Source organism: Neofelis nebulosa, chromosome 13 (genome assembly GCF_028018385.1).
Source record: "Neofelis nebulosa isolate mNeoNeb1 chromosome 13, mNeoNeb1.pri, whole genome shotgun sequence".
NCBI classification, from domain to species: Eukaryota; Metazoa; Chordata; class Mammalia; order Carnivora; family Felidae; genus Neofelis; species Neofelis nebulosa.
This window is the reverse complement of record NC_080794.1, coordinates 63403972-63427715: the sequence shown is the minus strand read 5'-3', so window position 1 is coordinate 63427715 and position 23744 is coordinate 63403972. Positions and strand designations below refer to the sequence as shown.

At 43.5% G+C, this 23744-nt stretch overlaps 2 protein-coding genes across 3 annotated transcripts in view; both read left to right on the top strand.

Moving 5' to 3' along the window:
* Positions 1-8406, top strand: part of ERLIN1 (ER lipid raft associated 1) — a 66620-nt gene extending 58214 nt beyond the window's left edge. Inside the window, exon 14 of one of the 2 annotated variants that reach the window (XM_058697469.1) lies at positions 8297-8406. The gene's annotated coding sequence lies outside the window, so the exon portion shown is untranslated. Of the gene's footprint in view, positions 1-566; positions 669-8296 lie in introns of those variants that run through there. The other variant, XM_058697470.1, reaches the window with a different exon arrangement.
* On the top strand, positions 291-23153 carry CPN1 (carboxypeptidase N subunit 1). Its single transcript, XM_058697464.1, has 9 exons — positions 291-741; positions 3310-3506; positions 8297-8452; positions 11842-12024; positions 13308-13419; positions 16006-16145; positions 17402-17501; positions 19598-19716; positions 22877-23153. The coding sequence occupies exons 1-9, from the start codon at positions 519-521 to the stop codon at positions 22988-22990; spliced, it is 1344 nt and encodes a 447-aa protein (XP_058553447.1). The 5' UTR covers positions 291-518; the 3' UTR covers positions 22991-23153.
* The last annotated feature ends 591 nt before the right edge of the window (positions 23154-23744 follow it).

Here is a 23744-nt window from a genome sequence, read left to right as displayed (position 1 = left end):
AAGATTTTTGAGGAGCAAGGAGACAAGACAGAGCTGTGCTTCAGAAAGAGTCTGGCAGCAGTGTGTGGGATTGATCGAAATGGACAGAGAATTCTAATTAATACATCTCCTTAAATTGTAATATAGGGAATAAGCACAAGCCAAGTTTCTCAAAATTCTCTGGGAATCAAAGGGTTATAAGCAACTATTTATTGAAGCCTGTTTACAGTCCAGTTAATCAGTAAGCCAGAATCAGTGAAACTACCCAATCTGGGGGAGTACAAAAGCCTTTCAAAAGGTTTCCCTGGATTAGGAAAATCGGAGAGATGGGGGGAGGAGAGATGAGTGGCTATCCCAGAGCTACATAAATAATTTCCAGCGTTGAACGGGACAATTCTGAACTTCCTTGCCAGGTGTTGTGGCACTGGTGTTTACTGGCGGGAAACTAGGAAGAGCTGGTTCTTGGCCCTTGGATTTTGACTGGTTGTTGGGAAAGGTGGAGCCCATTTTAGTGGGTCTCTTTGAAAAAGCCTGTCAAGATGTCAGGCCTGCTCTCAGTTTTCTTCCATCTCCTCCTTCTCTTCAAGTTGGTTGCCCCAGTGACCTTTCGCCACCACCGCTATGATGACCTTGTGCGGACGCTGTACAAGGTGCACAACGAATGCCCCTACATCACGCGGGTTTACAGCATCGGGCGCAGTGTGAAGGGGAGACACCTCTACGTGCTGGAATTCAGCGACTACCCTGGAATCCACGAGCCCTGTAAGCCCTGAGCAGTTCTTGGAGTGTATGGGACAGGACCCTTCCCTGACAAATCCAGTAATTGGGGCTGTTTTCTGGGGAAGTCCATGGACCCCTCCACCTATAAAGTATCACCTCTTCCTCCATCTGTGCTAAATATTTCCCCACTTAGCCCTCAAATTGCTCCTGCCTCTGGGGAGTTACAACCCTAATTCAGGCTCTAGTCTGTTCCTCCTTTGGAGGTTCTGTTTGCTCAAGACCTTAATGCTAAAAGGTGAGTCTTCTTCCCTCCTCCCATCCCAGCCCCCCTGCCTTCCCTCCCATTACCCTTCTTTCTTCCTTGCTGTTACGCTGTCTTTAACCAGTGCTTCAGGAGGCATAAGCAGAAACAATCAGCTCTTCTAGTTCTTTCAGGAAGCCTCAAAGGGTTTGGGTTTGTCATTCTCTTTGGGGAATGACAGTATGATACATATGGGATCCTGGAGATAGTTTGAGGTCTTGGGAATTGGTTTTATGCACTGCATTACTTTTTGTTAATTTGTTTCTATTATAAAAGCAACCTGTATTTAGATTAAAATAGAAATTAGGTATGGAAACAAACAAACAAAAAAGCTCACGCCATAATCCTACCACTCACAGATGATCATTGTTAACATATCGATGCATATCCTTCCAGACTTTTTTGTATGCATGTTTAACAACCCCCCCACACATACACATATTTTTTTTTATAAAAATGGAATCATAATAGAACAGCTTTTCTCATTTCATAGTCTTTTATAAGTAATATCCATATCTGTAAATGTACATCTTCATCATAATTTTGGCTGCATGATATTCATTGCATGGTTGTATTTAACAGTTCATTGAATGATGGGCATTGAAGTTGTGTCTAATTTCTCATATCTTGACTTAGAGCAGTTGTGACATCCAAGTTATGTCTGTTCCTCCTAAACACTGTCAGTTTCAAATCTCTCTCATCCTTTCCACTTCCACACCACCCACACCAGCCAAACATCATTGCAACCTGCCTATATCATCACACTAGGTTCCCGACTCTTTCAACCCCTACCTGCCACCACTCTCTAAAACTTCCCTTCAGCACACAGATGCCAGAATACTTTTCCCAAATATTTAATCTTCTCACTCCCCTGCTTAAAATCCTTTAGTGACAACCTCACACTCAATGGATCCTGTCTGTGACAGCTTTAGAATGTTACATGGCCAGTGAGGAGGGTATGGGGGGGGGGGGGGCACTGGCTCAAGGAAGTCTATGTCATTAAATGAGGATAAGGACTTTGCTTTGAAGCCACACTTGCATAGAAAGCACCATGTTTTTTGGGGTGTGTGTTCATTGCGGAAGCTTGTGGGTACTAGTTTTAGGGCTAGCCCCTCACTCCATGCATTCAAGGCCTTCTTGAAGCTCTTTCATACTATTCCAGCCCTCGCTAATCTCTCTTTTCTCTGATGCCCTATAATTTAGCTGTTAATCCACTCATTCCTTTCATGCATTCATCATTCATTCCACAAATATTACTGATTATCTAGTACTGATTATCAATTACTGATTGTCTATTTTGTAGACTCTGAATAGACAACAAACAGGATAAAACAAAGACACCTGCCTCAGGGGCCTTAATTTTAGCCACGTAAGACTGGCAACAAATGGGTAACTAAGTAAATACATATTAAGTCAGATAAAAAAAAGTGCTATAGAGAAAAAATAACCTTTAAAAGAGAGATAAAGAATGCCATAAGCAGGAGAGGGGGTTGTTGCTGTTTAGGAAAAGCTTCTTTTTTGAGGTGAGTTTTGAGCATGTGATGGAGCATGCCATGCTGTAACTGGAAAGTCTTTGCAGACAGGAAAGAACAGGAGTGTGCTTGGTGTGTGTGAGTTGCAAGGAAGCCCCCTGTGGCTCCAGCGGAGTGAACGATGAGAAAGCAAGGTCAGGGCAGTATGGTTGGGGATAGGGATCCTAGGCAGGAGATCAGGTAGTGCCTTATAAGCCTGTGTAAAGATTTGGCTTTTAGAGTGAAGTGAGAAGCCACTGGAGGGTTTTAAGCAGAAGAGTGACATGATCTGACTTAAATTTGTAAAATTAAGTTTTCAACTGGGATGATTAGGAACTGTTATGCCATAACCCAAGTAGGGAAAGCCTGCTTTCTTGTGAAAACACCATTCTTAACCAGAAAAGACTTGTTTCTCAGAAGCACCAGGCTACTGTGAATGCACCTGGGCTTTGGCCTCCATCTTATTAAATAACTAGGTGACCTCCAACAGGTTACTCAGCTGCTTCCGCACCTCTCTCATTCTGGAGCTAATGATGCCTACTTCACAGGTTTTCTGTGAAGATTAGGAGTAATGAACACAGAAGGGGCTCCATGGCATGGATTTTTGTAGCATTTATGATTGTAATTTGTTCAAAAGGGCCTCGGCAATCACTGGAAAAGACCCAATGGAAGCATAAGATTTTCATGTGTTCATTACGCGAAGAGAGGGAAAAGGTCCCTGTGCAACGTTAGGAATCCTTGCCACTTGCAAACTTTCCCCATCCTCTCTCTTCTCGCGTGTTCTTGTCGCGCCTGCAGTGGAACCGGAAGTCAAGTACGTGGGGAACATGCACGGCAACGAGGTGCTGGGCCGCGAGTTGCTGCTGCAGCTGGCGGAGTTCCTGTGCGAGGAGTTCCGGAACGGGAACCAGCGCATCGTGCGGCTGGTGGAGGGCACGCGCGTGCACATCATGCCGTCCATGAACCCAGACGGCTACGAGGTGGCTGCCGCCCAGGTACTGAGCCCCGGGGCGAGAGCCCTCCGGGGAGTCCGTAAAAGCATCCGCCCAGTCCCGCTGTAGATGCCACTGTGCAATAGAGAAAAGGCCGGTGGAAATACAACAATGTGCAGACCCGCTTCAGCGCTGTGGCTCCCTAGGCAGTGAACGTAGGCTGCCTCCATACCTTTCCGGCTGACCTCCCGGTTTTGTTGTGGGGATCAATGAGGCAATATCTGTGACAGTGCTTTTTAAACTGGAAACTACTAACCAGGTGTGAAGGGCTCTTGCAAAACCTCCTTCCCTCAATTTTTAGCTTCTTACTCTAAATACTCTTCTCCCTGCCACACTACACTTACCGTTTGCATTGGGCTGGGCGGAGGGAAACAGAACTAGCTTGGCCCAGAATGGCGAAGTCAGGGGCTAATTCTAGATTCTTCATGCATTTGGTTATATTTCTTTTTTTTTTTAAATTGAGGTATATATAATTGACATACAATATTATATTAGTTTCAGGTGTACACCATAGCGCTTTGCTATGCTTATGCTATTTGTGTGCTTTGCTAAGGGAATATTTTACTATATTTATGTACGACTTTTTCCTCTACTAGTATCATACTCAGCCTTTTAATTCTTTATTTTAAATATTTTTTTAACATTTATTTATTTTTGAGAGACAGAGAGTGGCAGAGCATGAGCAGGGGAGGGAGGGAGGGAGAGAGAGAGAGAGAGATACAGAATCCGAAGCAGGCTCCAGGCTCTGAGCTGTTTGTTAGCACAGAGCCCGATGCAGGGGCCCAAACTCACGAACTGCTAGACCATGACCTGAGCTGAAGTCAGATGCTCAACTGACTGAGCCACCCAGGAGCCCCAATTCTTTATTTTAGAGTTACATTTTGCAGGGATCTGTGGGCTTTTACTTTATTTCTTGACGTAAATTCAAAATGTCAGTGTGCCTAACTTTAAATCAACGATTTTGTGTGTGTGGCTGTGCATCAGAATCATACCTGAAGATTTTTTGAAATATAAATTCCTAGGTTCCCCCCCCAACCCTCATCTACTAAATTAGAATTTGGGGGGAGGGGCGTGAAGCCAGGCATCTGCTTTACATAATGGATATGTTCCTTTAAAAGCTGTGCTTAATTAAACCTGGTTTGTTTGGGGTTTGGGGTAAAGAATTGTAAATTAAAGAGGTTTTTTTTTCCCCCCAATTTATTTGGGGTAGTCTTGAAATTTTTTTCATTTTTAAAACTAGATTTCACTACTTAACTTTAAAAAAATTTTTATTTTATTATGGTAAGAACACCAAAGATCAAGTCTATGCTCTTAACAAAATTTTAAGTGTACAACACAGTATTGTTGACTATAGGTACAGTGTCATATAGCTAGTCTCCAGAACTTATCTATCTTGCTCAACCAAAACTTTAGGTACCTTCATTAGTAACTTCCCATTTCCTCCTCCTCCCAGCCCCTGGCGACCATCCTCCTCTCTGATTCCATGAATCCGACCACTCTATCCCGTACAAGTAGAACCATGAGGCGTCTGTCCTTTTGGCCCATCCCATTTTTAACCTACTTAAGAATAGTGCTGGGGAGGTAAGTAGAGGCAGGGAGGAGAATGGAACCAAGATGCTGAATGAAACACAAATTTGACCCTTGCATTCTCACAGCTTCCTGCCAACACAACTCATCAAATGAAAAAAGAAAGCTTTGTTCCTCCACTGGAAAATCAGAGAAGTGCACATTAACATCTTCAGGCTTGAGTTTCCAAAACAGCAGGAAAATTTGGAAGAGATATGGGGGAGACCTCCAGCCTGGTTGCTTTCCTTCTATTGAACCTTCCCTATATTGCAGTGGAGAAACCGGAGAACCTCAGACTTGCCCACATCTCTTGTAGAATGAAGTGGGGTGAGGGGAAGTGGGGGGAATCCCTGCCAGCCTTGTAAATCCTAGAGCCATCTCTGGGGAGCCAGTCACCTCTGCTCACCTGCTGTGTACTTGTTCAGAGGGAGCAGAGCTTGAACCTGAGTGCAAGAGAAGCCTATTCAGGTTCTCAGACTTCCAGAACTACCTGCCATACCCAGAGGAAACCTGTCTGCAGGGCTATACAGGGGAGACCTGCCTGGCCACCAAACTTTAAAGCTACCTGTAGGTAAAACAGAATAATCTCCCCTTCCTCCACCCCACTAAAGATTCCCAAATTATAATCCCTAGAAACTGTGCATATGTTATGTTACATGGCATGAGAGAATTAAGGTTGCAAGTGGAATTAAGGTAAAATAATCATCTGACTTTAAAATATCCTGGATTATTTGGATGGGTCCAGTGTAATCAATCACAGGGGTGCTTTAAATGTGGAAGAGGGAAGCAGAAGGCCACAGAGAGCTTTGAAGATGTCGTGCCAAGGAATGTGGGTGGCCTCTAGAAGCTGGAAAAATCAGGAAGCAGATTCCCTTAGAGACCTCAAAAGGAACACAGCCCTGCTCGTGTCTTTATTTTAGTCTTATGAAACCCATTTCAGTCTTCTGATCTCCAAAACTATAAGATAATATGCTTGTGTTGTTTTAAGCCACTAAGTAGGTGGTAATTTTTTACAGCAGGAATAGGAAACAAATACACCACCTACCCTGTTTATGGGAACTTTCTGTTAAGGAAACTCTTTACCTGCAGCCTAACTAATGATCTGATGTGAGTGGCAAATCAACTAATAAGTAAATTAATGTAACTGTTAATATGGACAGTTGTGAGCTACATTGATATGAATGAGCAAGGAGTGAAAAACTCCTGGAAGCGTGATGAAAATCATTATCTCATAGAAGTGAAAAATTAAACCCCAAACTGAAAAATCATACAGATATTTTATATCAGAGCAGAATGAATTAGGGAACTTAAAGTAACTTTAAAAACAAATATGTTCTCAACGAGATATAGGAATAAAATATGAGCAGAGTGCCATGAAAAATAGAGAAATCTAAGAACAATAAAGATTTTTTTTAAATATGAAAATGGTAGTACATCTGTGAGTGTTCAGCTTAGCACATCCATCCATTCACCCCACTTCTAGGAACTGCTACTAATTTGGGCTCCACCCTCTCCATCCACAGGGCTCCAGTGAACACTCCTCTCCCCTTCTCTAATGCCATACAAAACATTAGATGGCATTTCAGTTTTGTGATGGCCTTTGAACATATCACTATTCTGCCACTTTATATATTTTAATTATTTACATATATATCTATCTCCCCGTATATAATGTGAATTCCTGGAAGGTAAGCATAACGTCTCATTATCTCCCTTCCTAGTGTCTTTCAGAGGACTTTGAGTAGAGACGCATTTAAGTAAATGTTGATTGGCTAAAAGGATGAATGAATGAGTGAATACATGACCAAATAAATGATAACAAGCTGAAGTGTGAGCAGGGAAATAAAGGAATGCAGGAGGTTGACATTGATGAGAAGAAAGGTAAACAAGGATCCTAAATAAAAAAAAAATAAAAACAGTGGGGGTGGTTTCCATGGTGTAGCCACTTTGGAAACAGTTTAGCATTTTCTGAAAAGGTTACAGATAGACTTCAATTATGACCCAATAGTTCTACTAGTTGGTGACTACCCAAGAGAAATGAAAACATACATCTGTACAAAGACTTGTACATGAATGCTTATAGCAGCGTTATTCACTGTAGCCAAAAAGTGGAAATGATCCAGATGTCCATGTACAGGGTTGAATAGCACCCTCCCCAAAATTCGTGTCTAACCTAGAACCTCTGACTGTGACTTTATTAGGAAATAGAGTCTTTACATATGCAAGCTAAGGTGGAATCATACTGGCTTGGGGTGACCAACTCAAATATGACTGGTGTCCTTCTAAGAAGAAAGAAATCTGTACAGAGACACCCATCAGGGAGAAGCCCTGTGAAAATGGAAGTAGAAATTGAAGCAATACATCCGTGAGCCAAGGAGTGTGTCAAGGATGGCTGGCAGCCATTAGGGGCTGGAAGAGACAAAGAAGGACCTTCTTCTAGAGCCTTTGGAGCATATGACCCTGCTGATCTCTTGATTTCAGACTTCCAGACTCCAGAACTGTGAGAGAATACATTTCTGTTGTGATGAGCCACCCAGTCTGTGTAATTTGTTTCAGCAGCCCTAGGAAACTAATAGTCTATTATTTGGTAAGTAAACCCAAATAATGGAAAATTATTCAGCAATGAAAAGGAATGAAATACTGACACATGCTACAACGTGGAGGAACCTCAAAAAACATTGTGTCCTGTGATAAAAGCCAAACATGAAGTGTGTGATCCCACTTAGTGAAATGACCAGAAAAGGCAAATCTAGGAAGACAGAGAGTGATTACGTAGGGCTGGACTAAGAATGAGGAGTGATTGAATGGGCGTGAGGTCTCCTTTCAGGGCGTTAGAAATACTTCAAAGTTTGATTATGCTGATGCTCACACGACTCTTCTCAGTGGGAACTAGAATTCATTGAATTGTGCACTTAAAATGGGTGAATTTTATGGTATGTAAATTACACCTCAATAAAGCCATATTTTAAAAATAGGGTTCCCATTATCCTGAAACATCCAGTCTTGTCAGAGTGTCTCCTGGGATCTCTACCATCGACATGTGGTTTACAGGGAAATGTGAACCCCACCGCTGGGACTTTGGATAAATTAATGGAGAAAATGGTGCATCATTTGATAGATTAACCTAATGCGCACCCCCCCCCCCCCCCGCCAAAACTATGCAGTGTACTTCAAATATAGGATCCAGTCTGAAATCTTCCTTTCTCGTTTCTCCATTTTCCTGCTAGGGCGCAGACATTTCTGGATACCTGGTTGGCAGGAACAACGCAAATGGAGTGGACCTGAACCGCAACTTCCCCGACCTTAACACCTATGTCTACTACAATGAGAAACACGGAGGCCCTAACCACCACCTGCCCCTCCCAGACAACTGGAAGAGTCAGGTAGGAGATGAAATGTTCATGCCAAAGCGGGTAAATCAGCTTCTGGAATCGCTTCTCGAAATCTCCACATCAATTAAACAAGCACGAATTAAGCATCCACTCAACTCTGTGTAAATCTGTGTAGAGTGGCAAGAACTATATCTTCCGCTCTTTGTATTCACTCTCTCCCCCAGCAAAGAGGCCCTCCCAGAGCACATGCTGTTTGATGTTAGTGGTAGCGAAGTGAAAGCAGTTATCATACCATTGTGCAGTACTTTACCATTTTACAAAATGCTTACTTAGCCAGTGTTTCAGCTGATTTGTAATGCTGTGAAGTGAACATACGAAGCAGGGCTGAGATCCGTCCCTGGCTTACACCTACACAGCTAGTAATTGGTGGACTCAGGATTAAAACCCAGGCCTTCTGATTCCTAAGGCAACATTCTTTCTACCACATTATCCCATCAAAAGAGGACTCTAGCATTCTGTAGCTAAATCTCTCTTACATGTGATGAACTGTGTGCTCACCAACAATTAGCTACAGAAGGAAGCTCAGGCAGCTCACTCCTACAGTTTTCCTCTGCCCTTTCTGTCTAACTCTCAGCTACTTGACCTTACTGTCATTTCCCTTACTCACAATCTGAGGAGCCCAGCTGATGCACCCAGGCCTGGAGGCCTGGAATGCCACCCGTAGTAATGCGAGTGCTCCTGGGAATAACCACTGTGATTCTCAGAGCATTCCCACCACCACCCTGTTCCTTCTACTGTATAAGGTACTTTAAACATTCTATTTGTGAATATTTAAACTTAGAGATTGCAGGTGTAAGGCTTTCTATTGGGAGTTTCCAGAAAGAATAGTCTCAGTTTTTCCCCCTTGAAAATGAGGCAGAGTCATTGCTGACAAGTTTAGATTTCAGATAGCAACTATGCCCTTGGCTCAAGTAAATAATAAGTCAAAACTAACTTTGTAGTAGTTGGCATATCTAGCCGGAAGGATGTCCTGATTTATTAAACTTGTCCAAGTAAAATAAGGTAATTGAGCCAATAGTAATTAGACTTCCACTGGCTCCTTTTTCCCCATATTAGAAGAAAAAAGGCAATGAAAAGTAAGTCTTCTTGCTCCTGATGGGAGAGGAGCAGTGAGAAGCTGGCCTCATGCTGATGGATGGTGGCTTAGGACATGGAGAAAGGGCTGCTTCAAAGGATCTGAGCCCTGGTCACAGAGCAGGACTGGTGCCTTTGGTATCTTATCCATTTTTTTTAATTTTTTTTTCAACGTTTTTTATTTATTTTTGGGACAGAGAGAGACAGAGCATGAACGGGGGAGGGGCAGAGAGAGAGGGAGACACAGAATCGGAAACGGGCTCCAGGCTCCGAGCCATCAGCCCAGAGCCTGACACGGGGCTCGAACTCACGGACCGCGAGATCGTGACCTGGCTGAAGTCGGACGCTTAACCGACTGCGCCACCCAGGCGCCCCTTATCCATTTTGATCGGGCAAGACTCAACCCTATTCATCCAGTCCCTCAGGAATGGCAAAGATGGGGGCCTTCTCAGCTGACCGCTAGTCCAAGGGGAGCCATTAACACATTAACACCACATAACCTCTAAGCAAATCCATCCTGAGAGGAGGGAAAACACTGAAGACTGTAAATTATTTACTTACACTGCAAATCCAAGTAGATTCAAGGCTTTCTTTAGAATGCTGTCACTCACTAGGAACATAATATGCAATCAAGAGGGTAGAATTCAACTACTTAGGCAAGACTGGCCCGTATCATACTATATCTAATCCATTAAATTTGAATATGACCACAGGAGTGTGTTCTACTTGTCAACATTACAGCAGATGCAGTAGTGTAAAGAGGAGGTTGAAAATCATTTGTGTCAACCAGCTTCCCAGATGTATTTACTAGAGCCCTTAATATCTGCAGAGGTGCTTCAGAAGCCACTGGAGCAATGGGTAAATTGGAGAATCCCTTCCTTGTTGTCAGAAAGAAGCCAAGCCGGGTCCCTGAGCTCTCCAGCCATGCCACCCTCTTCAAACCTCTCTCTCTTTCTCTCTTCTCATCCAAGAAGAAGCCATAACTTATTAATCATAGAAACAGTACAAAATTCCAAACCAAGCTGCAGCTATTCTTTTGAAACACCAAAAAAAGTTTCTTGTTTTCAGATGGTTACATTGTTATTCCGTAATAGCATTTACAAAGTCATTACTGTTGCTCTTCAGGGCTGGGACTGCCTTTGCTCTTGACACATTTGCTTGTGACGTGACCAGTTCTATGTCCTTAATTGCCACACCTATTTCATCAACTTCTTCTTTACTCTGCTCTTGTACAGTTGGAGTCTGTGTGTTTTCTTGAATGCCTGAGACAGCTTCATCTTGAACTTCCAGTTTCTCAGTAGCCGCGAGTTGTGCCTGCTGAGATGAGTCCTCAATAAGAGACTTTATTTATTTTTTATTTTTTTTAACATTTATTTATTTTTGAGACAGAGAGAGACAGAGCATGAACGGGGGAGGGTCAGAGAGAGGGAGACACAGAATCCGAAGCAGGCTCCAGGCTCCAGGCTCCGAGCTGTCAGCACAGAGCCTGACCCAGGGCTCGAACTCACAAACCACGAGATCATGACCAGAGCCAAAGTTGGACGCTTAACCGACTGAGCCACCCAGACGCCCCAAGAGACTTTATTTTTTATAGCAGTTTTAGGTTCACAACAAAATTGAGGGGAAGTCCAGAGTCCCCATATACTCCCTGCTTCCCATTGTTCACATCCCCCAGCCAGAGTGGTAATTTGTTACATTTGATGAACTACCCAAGTCCATAGTTTACATTAGTGCTCGCTCTTCATGGTATACATTCTATGGTCTGTGGCATTTGTCCACTGTTACAGTATCATATACCATAGTTTCACCTCCCTAAATGCTCTCCCTTTACCTACTTTGTATATTGGGATTCCACATTCCAATTTTAATGTCATTTTGAAAAAGAGTCCATCCACTTCATTTTTTATTTTTATTTTTTTAAGTTTATTTATTTAGAGACAGAAAGCAAGTGAGCATGAGTGGGGGAGGGGGAGAGAGGGGGAGAGAGAGGGTCCCAAGCAGGCTCCACACTGTCAGCATGGAGCCCGACACAGGGCTCAAACCCATGAACCATGAGGTCATGCATGACCTGAGCCAAAATCAGGAGTTGGATGCTTTAACTGACTAAGCCACCCAGGCATCCTTCCACTTAAATTTTTCAAACTATTATGCAAAAGACCAGAGTTTTCCCATCTCCTCTTCTCATATCCAGGAGGACACTCTTTGTTTTATTCAGATGTACTATCCTCTCGGGCCACTTCCTGACAAACTCATTTGGATGGCACCTCCGGTTGCAGCTTCACTGCCAGCCCCTCGTCTGTCCACAGGTGGAGCCCGAGACTGAGGCTGTGATCCACTGGATCCGCTCCTTCAACTTTGTTCTTTCAGCCAATCTCCACGGAGGAGCAGTGGTGGCCAATTATCCATATGACAAGTCCCTGGAGCATCGGGTCCGAGGGGTGCGCCGCACTGCCAATACCCCCACACCCGATGACAAGCTTTTCCAGAAGGTATGCAGAATGGCAGCTTGTCCGGCCAGAGGAATGTGGGGCTCAGGAGAGGATTTAGGGGGTCTGATTTACGAGGTTATGGTAATATGGCTATGTTAATGAAAAATAGACCATGTGCATGAAAAAATGTTTACCTAATAGTTCAAATAAAATCAAGAGATTATAACCAACAGATTATTTTATAGTTAATATATTAGTAGTAATGTATAATTAATACAAATAATAAACATTAATTATCAATTCATCAATTAATGAATTCCATAGAGAATAACACCAGTTATTGCTTTGCAAAGAAAATAGATTACTATAACTTTCTCTAGTAATCTCCTTTTTCCACTGTTATAAAGTAGCACTAAAAGGGAATTATAGAGATTCCGCATATATTCCTCTTCCCCCAACACACACCTCTCACACCTAATATATACAGTATTCCCCCCTTATCCATGGGAGATGTGTTCCAAGGCCCCCAGTGACTGCCTGAAGTTGCAATAGTACTGAACCCTATATATAATTTTTTCCTATACATACCTGAGACAAAGTTTAATTTGCAAATTAGGTGCGGTAAGAGATTAACAATAATAACTAATAATAAAATAAAGCAATCATAACAATATATTATAATAAAAGGTATGTGAACGATATGCTATAATAATAGTTATGTATAAGTTATAATAAAAGTTAAATGAATTTCTCTCAAAACATCTTACTGTGTTATACTCACCCTTCTTGTGATGATACAAGATGATAAAATCCCTATGTGGTGAGATAAAGGGGAATGACATTGTGACCTAGTGTTAGGCTACTACTGACCCTCTGACATGTTGTCAGAAGGGGGATCATCTGCTTCCAGACCCCAGTTGACCACAAGTAACGGAGACCATGGGTAAGAGGGTTCTACTGTAATTCTTTTCATGGTAAAGGCCTATTTTACTTGCTCCTTGTTTTATAAAATTAAGCTAGAATATGGTACACCGAGAAGGGAGTTTATATGTCACCTCATGTCACCCCTCACTTTGCACTTGAAACTTATCCCCAGGCAGGTGGAAAAATCAGAACACAGTTCTCCTAACTCTAGTCCAACACACACACACACACACACACACACACACACACACACACACACACACCCCTTCTCCCTATGCCTGCTGGTATTTTCTTTCACTAAAGCAAGTAATGAGTTGTTTATACAGGGTGGGGCTTCGTGGTATCACCCTACTTCTAAGTGTGAGCATTGCCGAGGAGTCGGGAGCACTCAAGTCGTTCTCCATCCACTTTACCCGCAGCTGGCCAAGGTGTACTCCTATGCACATGGATGGATGCACCAGGGATGGAACTGTGGGGATTACTTCCCAGACGGCATCACCAATGGGGCCTCCTGGTATTCTCTCAGCAAGGGTAAGAAGAGTCCTGGGTACAACAGTGCTTTAAGTTGAGGTGGAATAGGGCTCATCTCTCCTAAATTATCACTTTTTCTCAGGGAAACAACAGGAATACTATAGAATTTTGCATTCAAGTAGAGATCTGAGCAATGGAGAAGTCTTAAGTTGGCATTTAATGTCATGTTCTGATTCTTTAAAATGAAGGTAGGGATACCTTGTGGTCCTTTATTATTTTTTGTTTTTAATTCTTATTTTATTATTTTTTGTTATTATTTATTTGTTTTATTAGAGAGCAGGGGAGAAGCACAGAGGGAGAGAGCGAGAGTCCCAAGCAGACTCCATGCTCAGAGTGGATGGAGCCCAATGCAGGGCTGGATGTAGGGCTTGACTCAAGGCTCAATCCCACGACCTTGAGATCATGACCTGAGCCGAAATGAAGAGTCAGACATTCAACCAACTGAGCCACCCAGGTGTCCCACTATGTGGTCCTTTAAAACTTGTGGTTTACATAATAGATTAGGGCATAGGAGGGAAATACTGTAGTCAAGTGGTTAAGAGTATGGCTGTAAGGGTACATTGGGTTGAATCCCAGCTTGCCCATTTACCAGTTATGTGGCTTCAGGGTAATTACATAATCTCTCTGCCTCTTTTTCTCATCTGTACTTTAAGAATAACAGTACTTGCATTATAATTTTGATGTGAATGTTCAATAAAACAATGTACATAAAGCATTGGAAATGCATGGCTTATAGATGTTAGGGTCTTTTCTAAGTAGCATGGAGGTATGCCTCACAGAGCAGCAGATGACCAAAGGAGCTGGCCTAGATGCCAACAGTTCCTGTGATATATGCTCTCTGTGCCCTGTCTGCCCATCTCCTGTGAGCTGGAGTTTGCCATGGACATTGGCCACTGACAGCATAGCAGAAACCTTGAGCAAGAGGCTTCTCTCTCCATTCTCTGGCCCTTCCCCATCACCAAGAGGCAAGAAGTCTGTTTATGAACCTTTGGTAGACAGTGACCGTAAAGATAGAGAAGAGACTGAAGCAGGAAGCCAGGTTCTTTTAGGCATCATGTTTTAGCAGCTGTCTCTCCTGTCCTTTCAAATCTGACCTGGACAGAGCCCAGATAACAGAAAGCTCCCTGGTAAGGGTTGAACTGATGGCTGGTTCTATGGAAAGTGGGAAGGAGGAAGGTTAAGGAGTCACCATGTACTGGGAAGTGGTAGACTTCTTGTGGCTGACAACTTGCTTGAACACAAGGTAAGAAGATTTTGTTGAACTTAATTTTTTTTAGTTTGCATTAAGAAAGCAATAGGTGCCCCCCACACAGTTTAAAATCTCAAATATACTTTCCCAAATTGTACTTGTTTTTTTCTCCCCTTTCCCATCATCTGAGAAAGCATGGCCCATGCTTCCACTGAGAATCATTGCCCCAAAATAAGCTGATACAATTCCAAGGTATTCAGTTCATTAAAATGATTGTTCCAATAGTGTGGTCTCTGGACCAGCGTCATTGGCATCAGCTGGGAACTTGTTAGAACTGCAGATTAGGGGACCTCACCCCATACCTAAGGCCCAGAAACCTGTATTTGGCTGGACACAGCCTTCTAGATTATTCTGATGCAGAGAGAGATCCAATGTAAGAGGTCACAGTTGTTCTTCAGCTCTCTCCATTCTTTCTACAACAGCTGCTTATGTTCATTAACTTAGAGCAGGTAAAAGTTGATTAAATGAATAGTTTTTAACCCAAACACATTTGTGATATAAACACTACTCTAATGATCAGGAACATATTAAAAAAATAATTGATTCAATTGAATAATGTAGAAGATAGACACAGACAAGCATTAGATGGAAGAGAACTATAGCTGCCTTCTGTTTTTTCAGGGGCCTGTTTTCCTGAGTTAACTGCTCTCAGGTTAGTGCAGCAGTCTCAGATAGGAGGAGGGTTGTGAAAACAAGATATCTATCTCATCTCTAAGCTCCAGGGTCTGAAGAACATCATCACCCAGAGAGAAGATCTGTCCCCCCAGAAGCAGTACAGGTGCAGTCTAATATCAAGGCATGACTAACAAGCAGACTTTGGAAATGCTAAGAAGGTCAAGAAGTGAATTTAAGCGTTGAGATGGAGAAAAGGAGAGGATGGTGATAACAAAATGGGCATTTATGAAGAGAGAAAACTGGGAAATTGGGGAAGATTTTATGGAGGAGAAAAATAAGTGGAGATCAAGAGGTAGAATAGAAGGTCACAGAGGGGTAGGGTGGTGGTGGTGGAGGAGAAATCTTGGTTAACGGGAGTGGAGGTGGGGAGCACCTGGGTGGCTCAGCTGGTTAAGCGTCCAACTTCAGCTCAGGTCATAATTTTGCAGTTTGCAGGTTCAAGCCCCATGTTTCTTGGGCTCTGTACTAACGGCTCAGAGCCTGAAGCTTGCTTCAGATTCTGTGTCTCCCTCTCTCCCTCTGGACTTCCTCTACTCACGCTCTTTCTCTCTCAAAAATAAATAAACATTAAAAAAATTAAAAAAAAAAAAAAAAGAGAGTTGAGGTGGGGGCATTTGTGTGATCTTGGTTTTGTAGATCCGCTACCGCTCTCTTTCCCTCAGGAATGCAAGACTTTAACTATCTCCACACCAACTGTTTTGAGATCACACTGGAACTGAGTTGTGACAAGTTTCCCCGCCAAGAGGAATTACAGCGTGAGTGGCTGGGTAATCGGGAAGCCCTAATCCAATTCTTGGAACAGGTAAAATCCTATTCTTTAACTTTCCTAGTTACAGAAAGAGATGTGTTTTCTGATGGTAGCAAGGGTTTTTGTGAGGCTCAGTGCTGACTTCTGCTTTGATTCCGTACAGTACATCTGGGCTGCTTCTACTGAGCCATTTTATTCACTCAACATTATTGAGCACAGTTATCTGTCAGAAACAGTACTGCATGCTAGGGATTATGGGCAAACAAATTTCCCTGCCCATATATAGCTTATGTTTTAGTTAGGAGAGATAGACAATGAACAAAATAATAAAGTAAATTTCATAACATGTTAGATGCAAAATGTAGTGAAGAAAACCTTATGGAGAAAATGAATTGAAATGGACACAAAGGAGGTGAGGGAGAGGATCATGCAGCTGTCTAGAGGAGAAGGGACTCCCTGATGTGGGCACAACAGGAAGTGCTAGGCCCCCAACAAGCGGTTGTTAGGGAAATGCAAATCAATTACACAATGAGATACCACCTCACACTCATTCAGATGGCTTCTATAAATTAAAAAAAAATTTACAATAAAAGACAGACAATAGCAAGCGTTGGCAAGGATGCGGAAAATTGGAACCCCTGTGTGTTGTTGCTGGGACTGTGAAATGATGCAACCACTATGAAGAGCCGTATGTGGTTTCTCAAAAATTACTAATAGAATAGCCTCTATGATCCAGCAATCCCACTTCTGAGCATATATCCAAAAGAACTGAAAGCAGAATCTCAAAGAGATATTTGCACACCTTTGTTAATATCAGCATTATTCACAATAGCTAAAAGGTAACAGCAACCCAGGTTGCAGCCCAAGTGTCCATTGATGGATGAATGGATCAATGAAATGTGGTAGGGACATAAAATGGAATATTCTTCAGCCTTAAAAAAGAAGGGAATTCTGAGACATGCCACAACATGAATGAACTCCGAGGACATCATGCAAAGAGAAATAAGGCAGTCACAAGAAGACAACTATTGTATAATTTTACTTACATGAAGTGTCAACAGTAGCCAGTTCCATAGAGGTAGACAGTAGGCTAGTGTTGTGATTTGCCTTAGGTTTTCTCAGGGGTCACCTTGCTCTGTTGAGAAGAGATTGTCGGGAACAGGAAGACAGAGAGACCAAGTTAATCAAGCGACTGTTACCATAATCTTTGTGAAGATCAAAGGCAAAAATGTATGAGAAAGCTTTGAGGACTCCCAAACACTGGATGCCTGTTTTGTGGTCCTAACTGTGCCCTGTAAACTTTCCTACAGGTGCACCAGGGCATCAAGGGAATGGTGCTTGATGAGAATTATAATAACCTTGCGGAGGCTGTCATTTCTGTTAGTGGGATTAACCATGATGTCACTTCAGGTAGGTGGCCACTGCTTGGTGGAGTGAGAGGGAAGCCTTCATGTCCTCACCTTTTTTCAGCATATCAGGAGGCCAGTTTGTACGCCAGAGAGACTAGCAGGGGTGTCAAGGACACTGGGGGTAGGGACAGGAAAGGTGATAGAAACAGGGACAGGGGAGCACCTGGGTGGCTCAGCCAGTTAAGCATCGACTCTTGATTTCAGCCCAGGTTATGATCTCATGGTTCGTGAGTTCAAGCCCCAATGCAACCAGAATCCTCCATACCAGTGGCTGGACCTGCGTTTAGGGATCAAACGTTGGGCGTCCCTCAGAACTTCAGGGCTTGCTAGATTTTCATACCCTATTCATGCACAGGCAGGGAATGTCTTTGAAACATTCCAGCCAATCACTATATATTGAATACCGCTAATTCCACCAATAAGAGCCCACTTCCAACACTCACTATGCTAAATTAACAAATTACTCATTTCACTACTGAAGAAACTCATTGCCAATATTCATTATGCTATTTAGAAAAGCATCTAGTATTGATTACAAATAAACATAGCCAAAGCCCTAGTCATAGCTGTATCTGGAATTGGGCCTTTATGATACATGCTATCTAACCATTCTTGGGTGTAAGTTCCCAGTTAAGAAAATGACAGCCCCTGGGGTGTAACTTACACTATCCAAGATATGGATGATAATTCACTGCTTCTGCTAAAGTATTTTAAAAGAAATTACAGGCATTTAAAGGGGGCAGAGAAGATACTGCCTTATTATTTATTGTGTGTCTCATTCTTTTTTAAACTTATTTTTTATTTTATTGAGAGAGAGATGGGACAAGCAGAGGGAAAGGGAGAATCTTTTTTAATTTTTTAAGTTTTTTAAATTTATTTTGAGACAGAGACAGCATGAGCGGGGGGAGGGGTAGAGAGAGGGAGAGAGAGAATCTCAGTCTCCACACTGTCAGCACAGAGCCTGATGCGGGGCTCAAACTCATGAAACCATGAGATCATGACCTGAGCCGAAACTGAGAGTCATAGGCTTAACCAACTGAGCCACCGAGGCGCCCCGGGAGAGGGAGAATCTTAAGCAGCCCAGCAAGGAGCCTGATGTGGGGCTCAAACTCATCATGACTTGAGCCAAAATCAAGAGTTGGAAGCTTAACTGACTGAGCCACCCAGGCGCACCTGTCTCATTCTTAATTGCATTTACTATTTCACTTATGCATTGCTATACACTTAAATGTTAAAGGCATGGTCACAATTGTTTCTAAAGAGATACAAAGTCATTAGCCAAAATGGTATATCCCTGCCATAGAAAAATAGGCTCTCTTTTGAATTTTATTTTCCCCTTTAGAAGGCGATGGAAGAAATATTGAAAATAGGATTCTCAAATCAGACCTACAGTGGTCATTTAGTCCAGCCCTCTGACTCAATATAAGATTACATACATACAACACCACTGATGGCTGGTTTTCTAACCCAGGGCCGTCCTGTCCTGTCCATTAGTGCAGGACCATGGCCATCAGTTCAGACTGTGCACTGCACAACTGTGTAGCTGTTCCAGGGATGCTCATTCAGTCTCTAAGTGCTCATGATTTCACAAAGCATCCATGTCTTTTTCAATAGCTCTGTTTGTCACAGCAGTTTTTCTTCTTTCTAGCAAAATCTTCCTCCTACAGTTTAAACTCATACTTCTCATTCTTATTTTTTTAGGTAGATGTCATTTCTTCACAGTGGCTTTTCAAACATTGAAACAGAAGTTTCATGTAGTTTCTTTACCACACAAAACATTCATAGATCTTTCAGCATATCTCCCAGTGACCCTTCGCTGGACATGAGTTTGTTTTAAAATACAGGGTCTAGAATTAAACACACTGCTGTGCTCAGTACAGAGCACAGTGAAACTTCTACTTCCCATGAGCTGAGAAGCCCACGCTCTTATTACATAAAATAGCCTAAGATGCTTTTAGATCTTAGCCAGTTTCATCATGCTATTAAAAAAAAATTCAAGCTTGTGGTCAGCTAAAACCCTCAGATCATTTGTCTTATCAAGGCCCCAAATGGCAGATTTCTAATCAGCAGACTGAGTTCTATTCTTGTAACTTTTAGGTGACCATGGCGATTACTTCCGGCTACTGCTTCCAGGTACCTACACTGTCACTGCCACAGCACCGGGGTTCGACCCAGAGACAGTGACCGTGACCGTGGGTCCTGGAGAACCAAAACTGGTGAGTTAGGCTGATGTTCACAGAGCACTGTAAAGATCACTTACACAAAGTCACACACAGCCTATTGCATGGTTCTAATCACTGCTGAGCTTCCCTGTTTCACTTAAAAAAAAAATTCATTGGGGCGCCTGGGTGGCGCAGTCGGTTAAGCGTCCGACATCAGCCAGGTCACGATCTCGCGGTCCGTGAGTTCGAGCCCCGCGTCAGGCTCTGGGCTGATGGCTCGGAGCCTGGAGCCTGTTTCCGATTCTGTGTCTCCCTCTCTCTCTGCCCCTCCCCCGTTCATGCTCTGTCTCTCTCTGTCCCAAAAATAAATTAAAAAAAAAAAAAAAAAAAAAAAACGTTGAAAAAAAAAAAAATTCATTGCTCTCATATGCTTATTTTTCTTCTGTCATTCTCCTATTATATCCTTCCCCACTTCCTTTGGCTTTTTCTCTTTCTTCTGTTTCACATAGCATAGTGATGAAAAGCACTGTCTTCTTCTAAAAAGTACTGTCTTCTGTCCAGAGACCTTGGACAAATTACCTAATCATTCTTCCTCAGTTTCTTCCTCTGTAAGTTGGTGTGAACAGCACCTGCTTTATAAGAGGTTGGAATGGGAAAGTGCACATAAAGTATTTAGTACGGTGACTTCCACAGGGAAAGTGCTCAACAAATGCTCCTTTATAATCCCACAGACCTTGCCCAGATCCACTCCCTTGGATTGCCTGCTCTGTGCCGTCAACTAGGACTACCACCAGATGGCACTCTGCCCCCTCCTGGTGCCCCGTATGCCCGGCAGTCTTGCTTTCCACTCACCTTGGCCAAAGAGCCAGCTACTCCCCGGTATTCAGCTGGCCACAGCTGGCTTTTATAGGTAGGACGAGAAGCAAGGAATGTTTTTGACCTACTGCCTGGACCTTTTCAGCTTTGGTCGTATTAGATGAAGATCCCAGAGCTGAAGAAGCTCAGAGGTCATGGACACTAGTCCTCAGATTTCTCAAGTGAAGAAGAGGTAATGAGGCAGTTCTATTTAATGAGCACCTACAGACCTTGTTTCCCCACAGGTCTGCTCTTCTCTGGGGCCTCCTTGCTCTGTCCAGTTCCTTCTCTGTACAACCCTAGAGCCCAGCAGACCCACTCACCCCTTTCTCTGTTGACTCTGCAGTCAAGTAGCTTGTTGTCCTCGATAGTTATAGGTACTATTTACTGAATGGTTCCTATGTATGAGACACTATATGAGAGCTTTCCAGAACTATCTCATTTAACCTTCACATCCCTGTCAGGGACACGTAAGTCTTCCCTTTTATGGCCAAGGAAACAAACTTAGAGAAGAAACATGCCCAAAGTCACACAGTGAGCGAGTGGAGCCCCCGTTGGAACCTCTCTGGGGCCTTCAGGGCTGCCATCTTAGCCAGTGTGTTGAAGGACCTCATGCTAAACTCACAGCCTGGGTGCATAACCCAGGTTTTAACACGAGGACCCAAGTAGAGAGTTCTTTATGTCCTCTGAAGAGTCCTCTGAAGTTTCTAGATAGTTCCCCCTTTCCCCTCTCCTCCTGCTAGTCCTAGCTCGTGCCCCTTATAAAAACTACTTCCACTTGCAGATCAGGCAGCTCCCACTGCAACCTGTTATCTGGCCCCAGTTTCTCAGCCAGCTTTCTCCCCGCACCAGCCTCCAGCCCTTTTCTCGTTCTCCCCCAAAGCCAAATGGCTGATAGGCAGCCTCACGGGCGGATTCCGCCCTGCGTGGCAAGCCCTCTTCAATGCCAGGTGCAAACGGCTGCGAAGCCTCTTAAGTAATCTACTTCAAAAGATGTCACTTCTTTGTGATATAGCCTTTCAGTAAATTAAGATAGCCCATCATTATGTCAAATATATCCCAGAAAGGAAAAAAAAGTTGTCTTTTGGACATGATACCCAGAGGGGAAAACAACTAAGAATCCATTTGCGGATCACGGTAGAGCCACTTTCTCTTTTCGTTTTTCTAAACGGAGATCCATCTGGCCAAGGGAAGAAAAAAGAAAAAAGGATTATTTACTGGAGGGTTTTCATGTTACCGTGAAGCCTCTTTCACACCATCTCCCAGAGTCCAGTGTCCTCTTTGCTTTTCCCCACAGCCTGCCAGAGGTCAGCTCCTTTCCTTGTCCTGCCCTTCCTTTATTTTGCTGCCTTCTCCCTCTCTCTCCCTCTCTCTCCCTCTCTCTCCCTCTCTCTCCCTCTCTCTCCCTCTCTCTCCCTCTCTCCCTCTCTGTCTCTCTTCCCCTCCCTCCCTCTCCCTCTCTTTCTCTCTCTTTCTCCTAGATCTCTGAATTACTATATAAGAAATGGTAATGATGTAATTAGCTCTGATTTCCTCTACTTTGGGGAACTGGCAGAAAAGCTGGCTATGGATTTTCGTGGAAGGGGCGGAAAATGACCCCATGGAGAGCTTGCGTGCATGTTTTTCAACTCCCAGCTGGCTTCAGCAGCTCAGACTGTTCCAAGGCCTGGAAGCCAGGGATCCCTCAGGGGAATGTGGTTAGAACACTGTGCCACTCCCTCCTCCTAGGAAGGTTCCACAGCCTGCAGACCTACACTTTTCAGTCAGAAGCGTCTTCACATCTGCAGGCCACAGACAGAAGGCAGGTTTCAGCCTTATGCCAGAAAGGACACGTTCACTGCACATGGAAATTTGGAATTTAAGAATCCATATGAATAATCTATATCATCTCCACTATCTATATTTTCAAGCAATTATGGCAGCAGGTTTAGATCTGAAGATGTGAGGTATTCATTGGCATGCCTGAGCACAACACCTGTGATTCACACATCGGCATGAAGGGGATTATTATGGAACCATCCGTCATAGCTCTGGTCCTAAGCAACAGTATCAGTGAAATTGTTGTTTGAAGTGTGGATGTCATTTTCTTCTCATACTTATAAAATAAATGTATATTAAGTTCATCCAGGTATACCCTATGTCATCACCAGTGATTATGTACCTCCTCTTGGGAACGTTAGCCAGGCTGGATGCCGTGGTGCTGCTGTGGCTCGCTGCTGTGCTAATGCTCCCTAGTGCCCTGCCCTCAGGACCTGGAAGTGTGGTCAAACCAGGTCCAAACAGGTTCTCCCCAGTTGGAATTCCAGGAAATGGAAAACTGACTCCTCTCCCCACCTAGTTGCTTCTTTCTTTCTTCCAGGTTAACTTCCATCTCAAGAGAAGCATCCCTCAAGCAACCCCTACGAGGAGAGTTCCCAACCCAGGGCACGGACGCAGAGTCTTACCAAAGAAAGTTCAGCCCCGGGTCAGCTAGGGAAGAAGATGAGGAGACGAAGCGGCCCCAGAGAGTCCCTGCCTGAAATCCACAGCGCTGGGGTGACACGTTAGAAAGGCTTGTTCCTGCTCTCCCATCAGATGAAACATGCTTTCTATTTTATTATCTGGGACATATTTAAATATAAATGTATTCACGACAATTCCAAATGGTCTCTGTTCCCGGGGTTAGCCCTCTGATGTGGCGGTGCACACACTCAGCAGGATTCAGTAAGATTTCCCGATTCTGGGCTGTGGTTTGCATCCAGGAGGCTCCGTGCCAGTCCGCTCTGCATCTGGAGACCAGCTCGGGCTGATTGGCTGCTTTGCCTCCAGAGTCTAGCACCGAGCCTGCAACATAGCAGACGCTCAAGGGAGATTTCTGAATGAATGGCCGAAAGACTGAGATGATTCGTCACTGATGTTGTTCCCTTAGCAAGACCGGGTGACTAAGTCTTCTGAAATCCCAGAGGACCATTTCAACAATAGCCAATAGTTTCTTAATAAGAAAAGGATTTCACAGGCAAATACCTAGTCCCGCTGCGACTCACTTTCGTACGTGGCCGTTTTACACAACATACATCTTTCAGAACATTCTCTGGGTTTGTAAGTATAATGTAGACGCCTCTATGGAATGGCTCTGTCCTGTCCCTGTGCCAACAGTACCCAGCACTGTCCACCCCGCTGAGTTCCCCAGAGCCCATTTGTGCTAAAAGTGTTACTGAGGAAGAAGAAGTTAGTAAAGGTTTTGAAGA

Coding starts and splice junctions, on each gene's coding strand:
- CPN1 (XM_058697464.1), top strand. CDS start 519: ATGTCAGGCCTGCTCTCAGTTTTCTTCCATCTCCTCCTTCTCTTCAAG. Junction 13,420..16,005: donor CTGGTATTCTCTCAGCAAGG/GTAAGAAGAGTC, acceptor TCTTTCCCTCAG/GAATGCAAGACTTTAACTAT. Junction 19,717..22,876: donor GTCCTGGAGAACCAAAACTG/GTGAGTTAGGCT, acceptor TCTTTCTTCCAG/GTTAACTTCCATCTCAAGAG.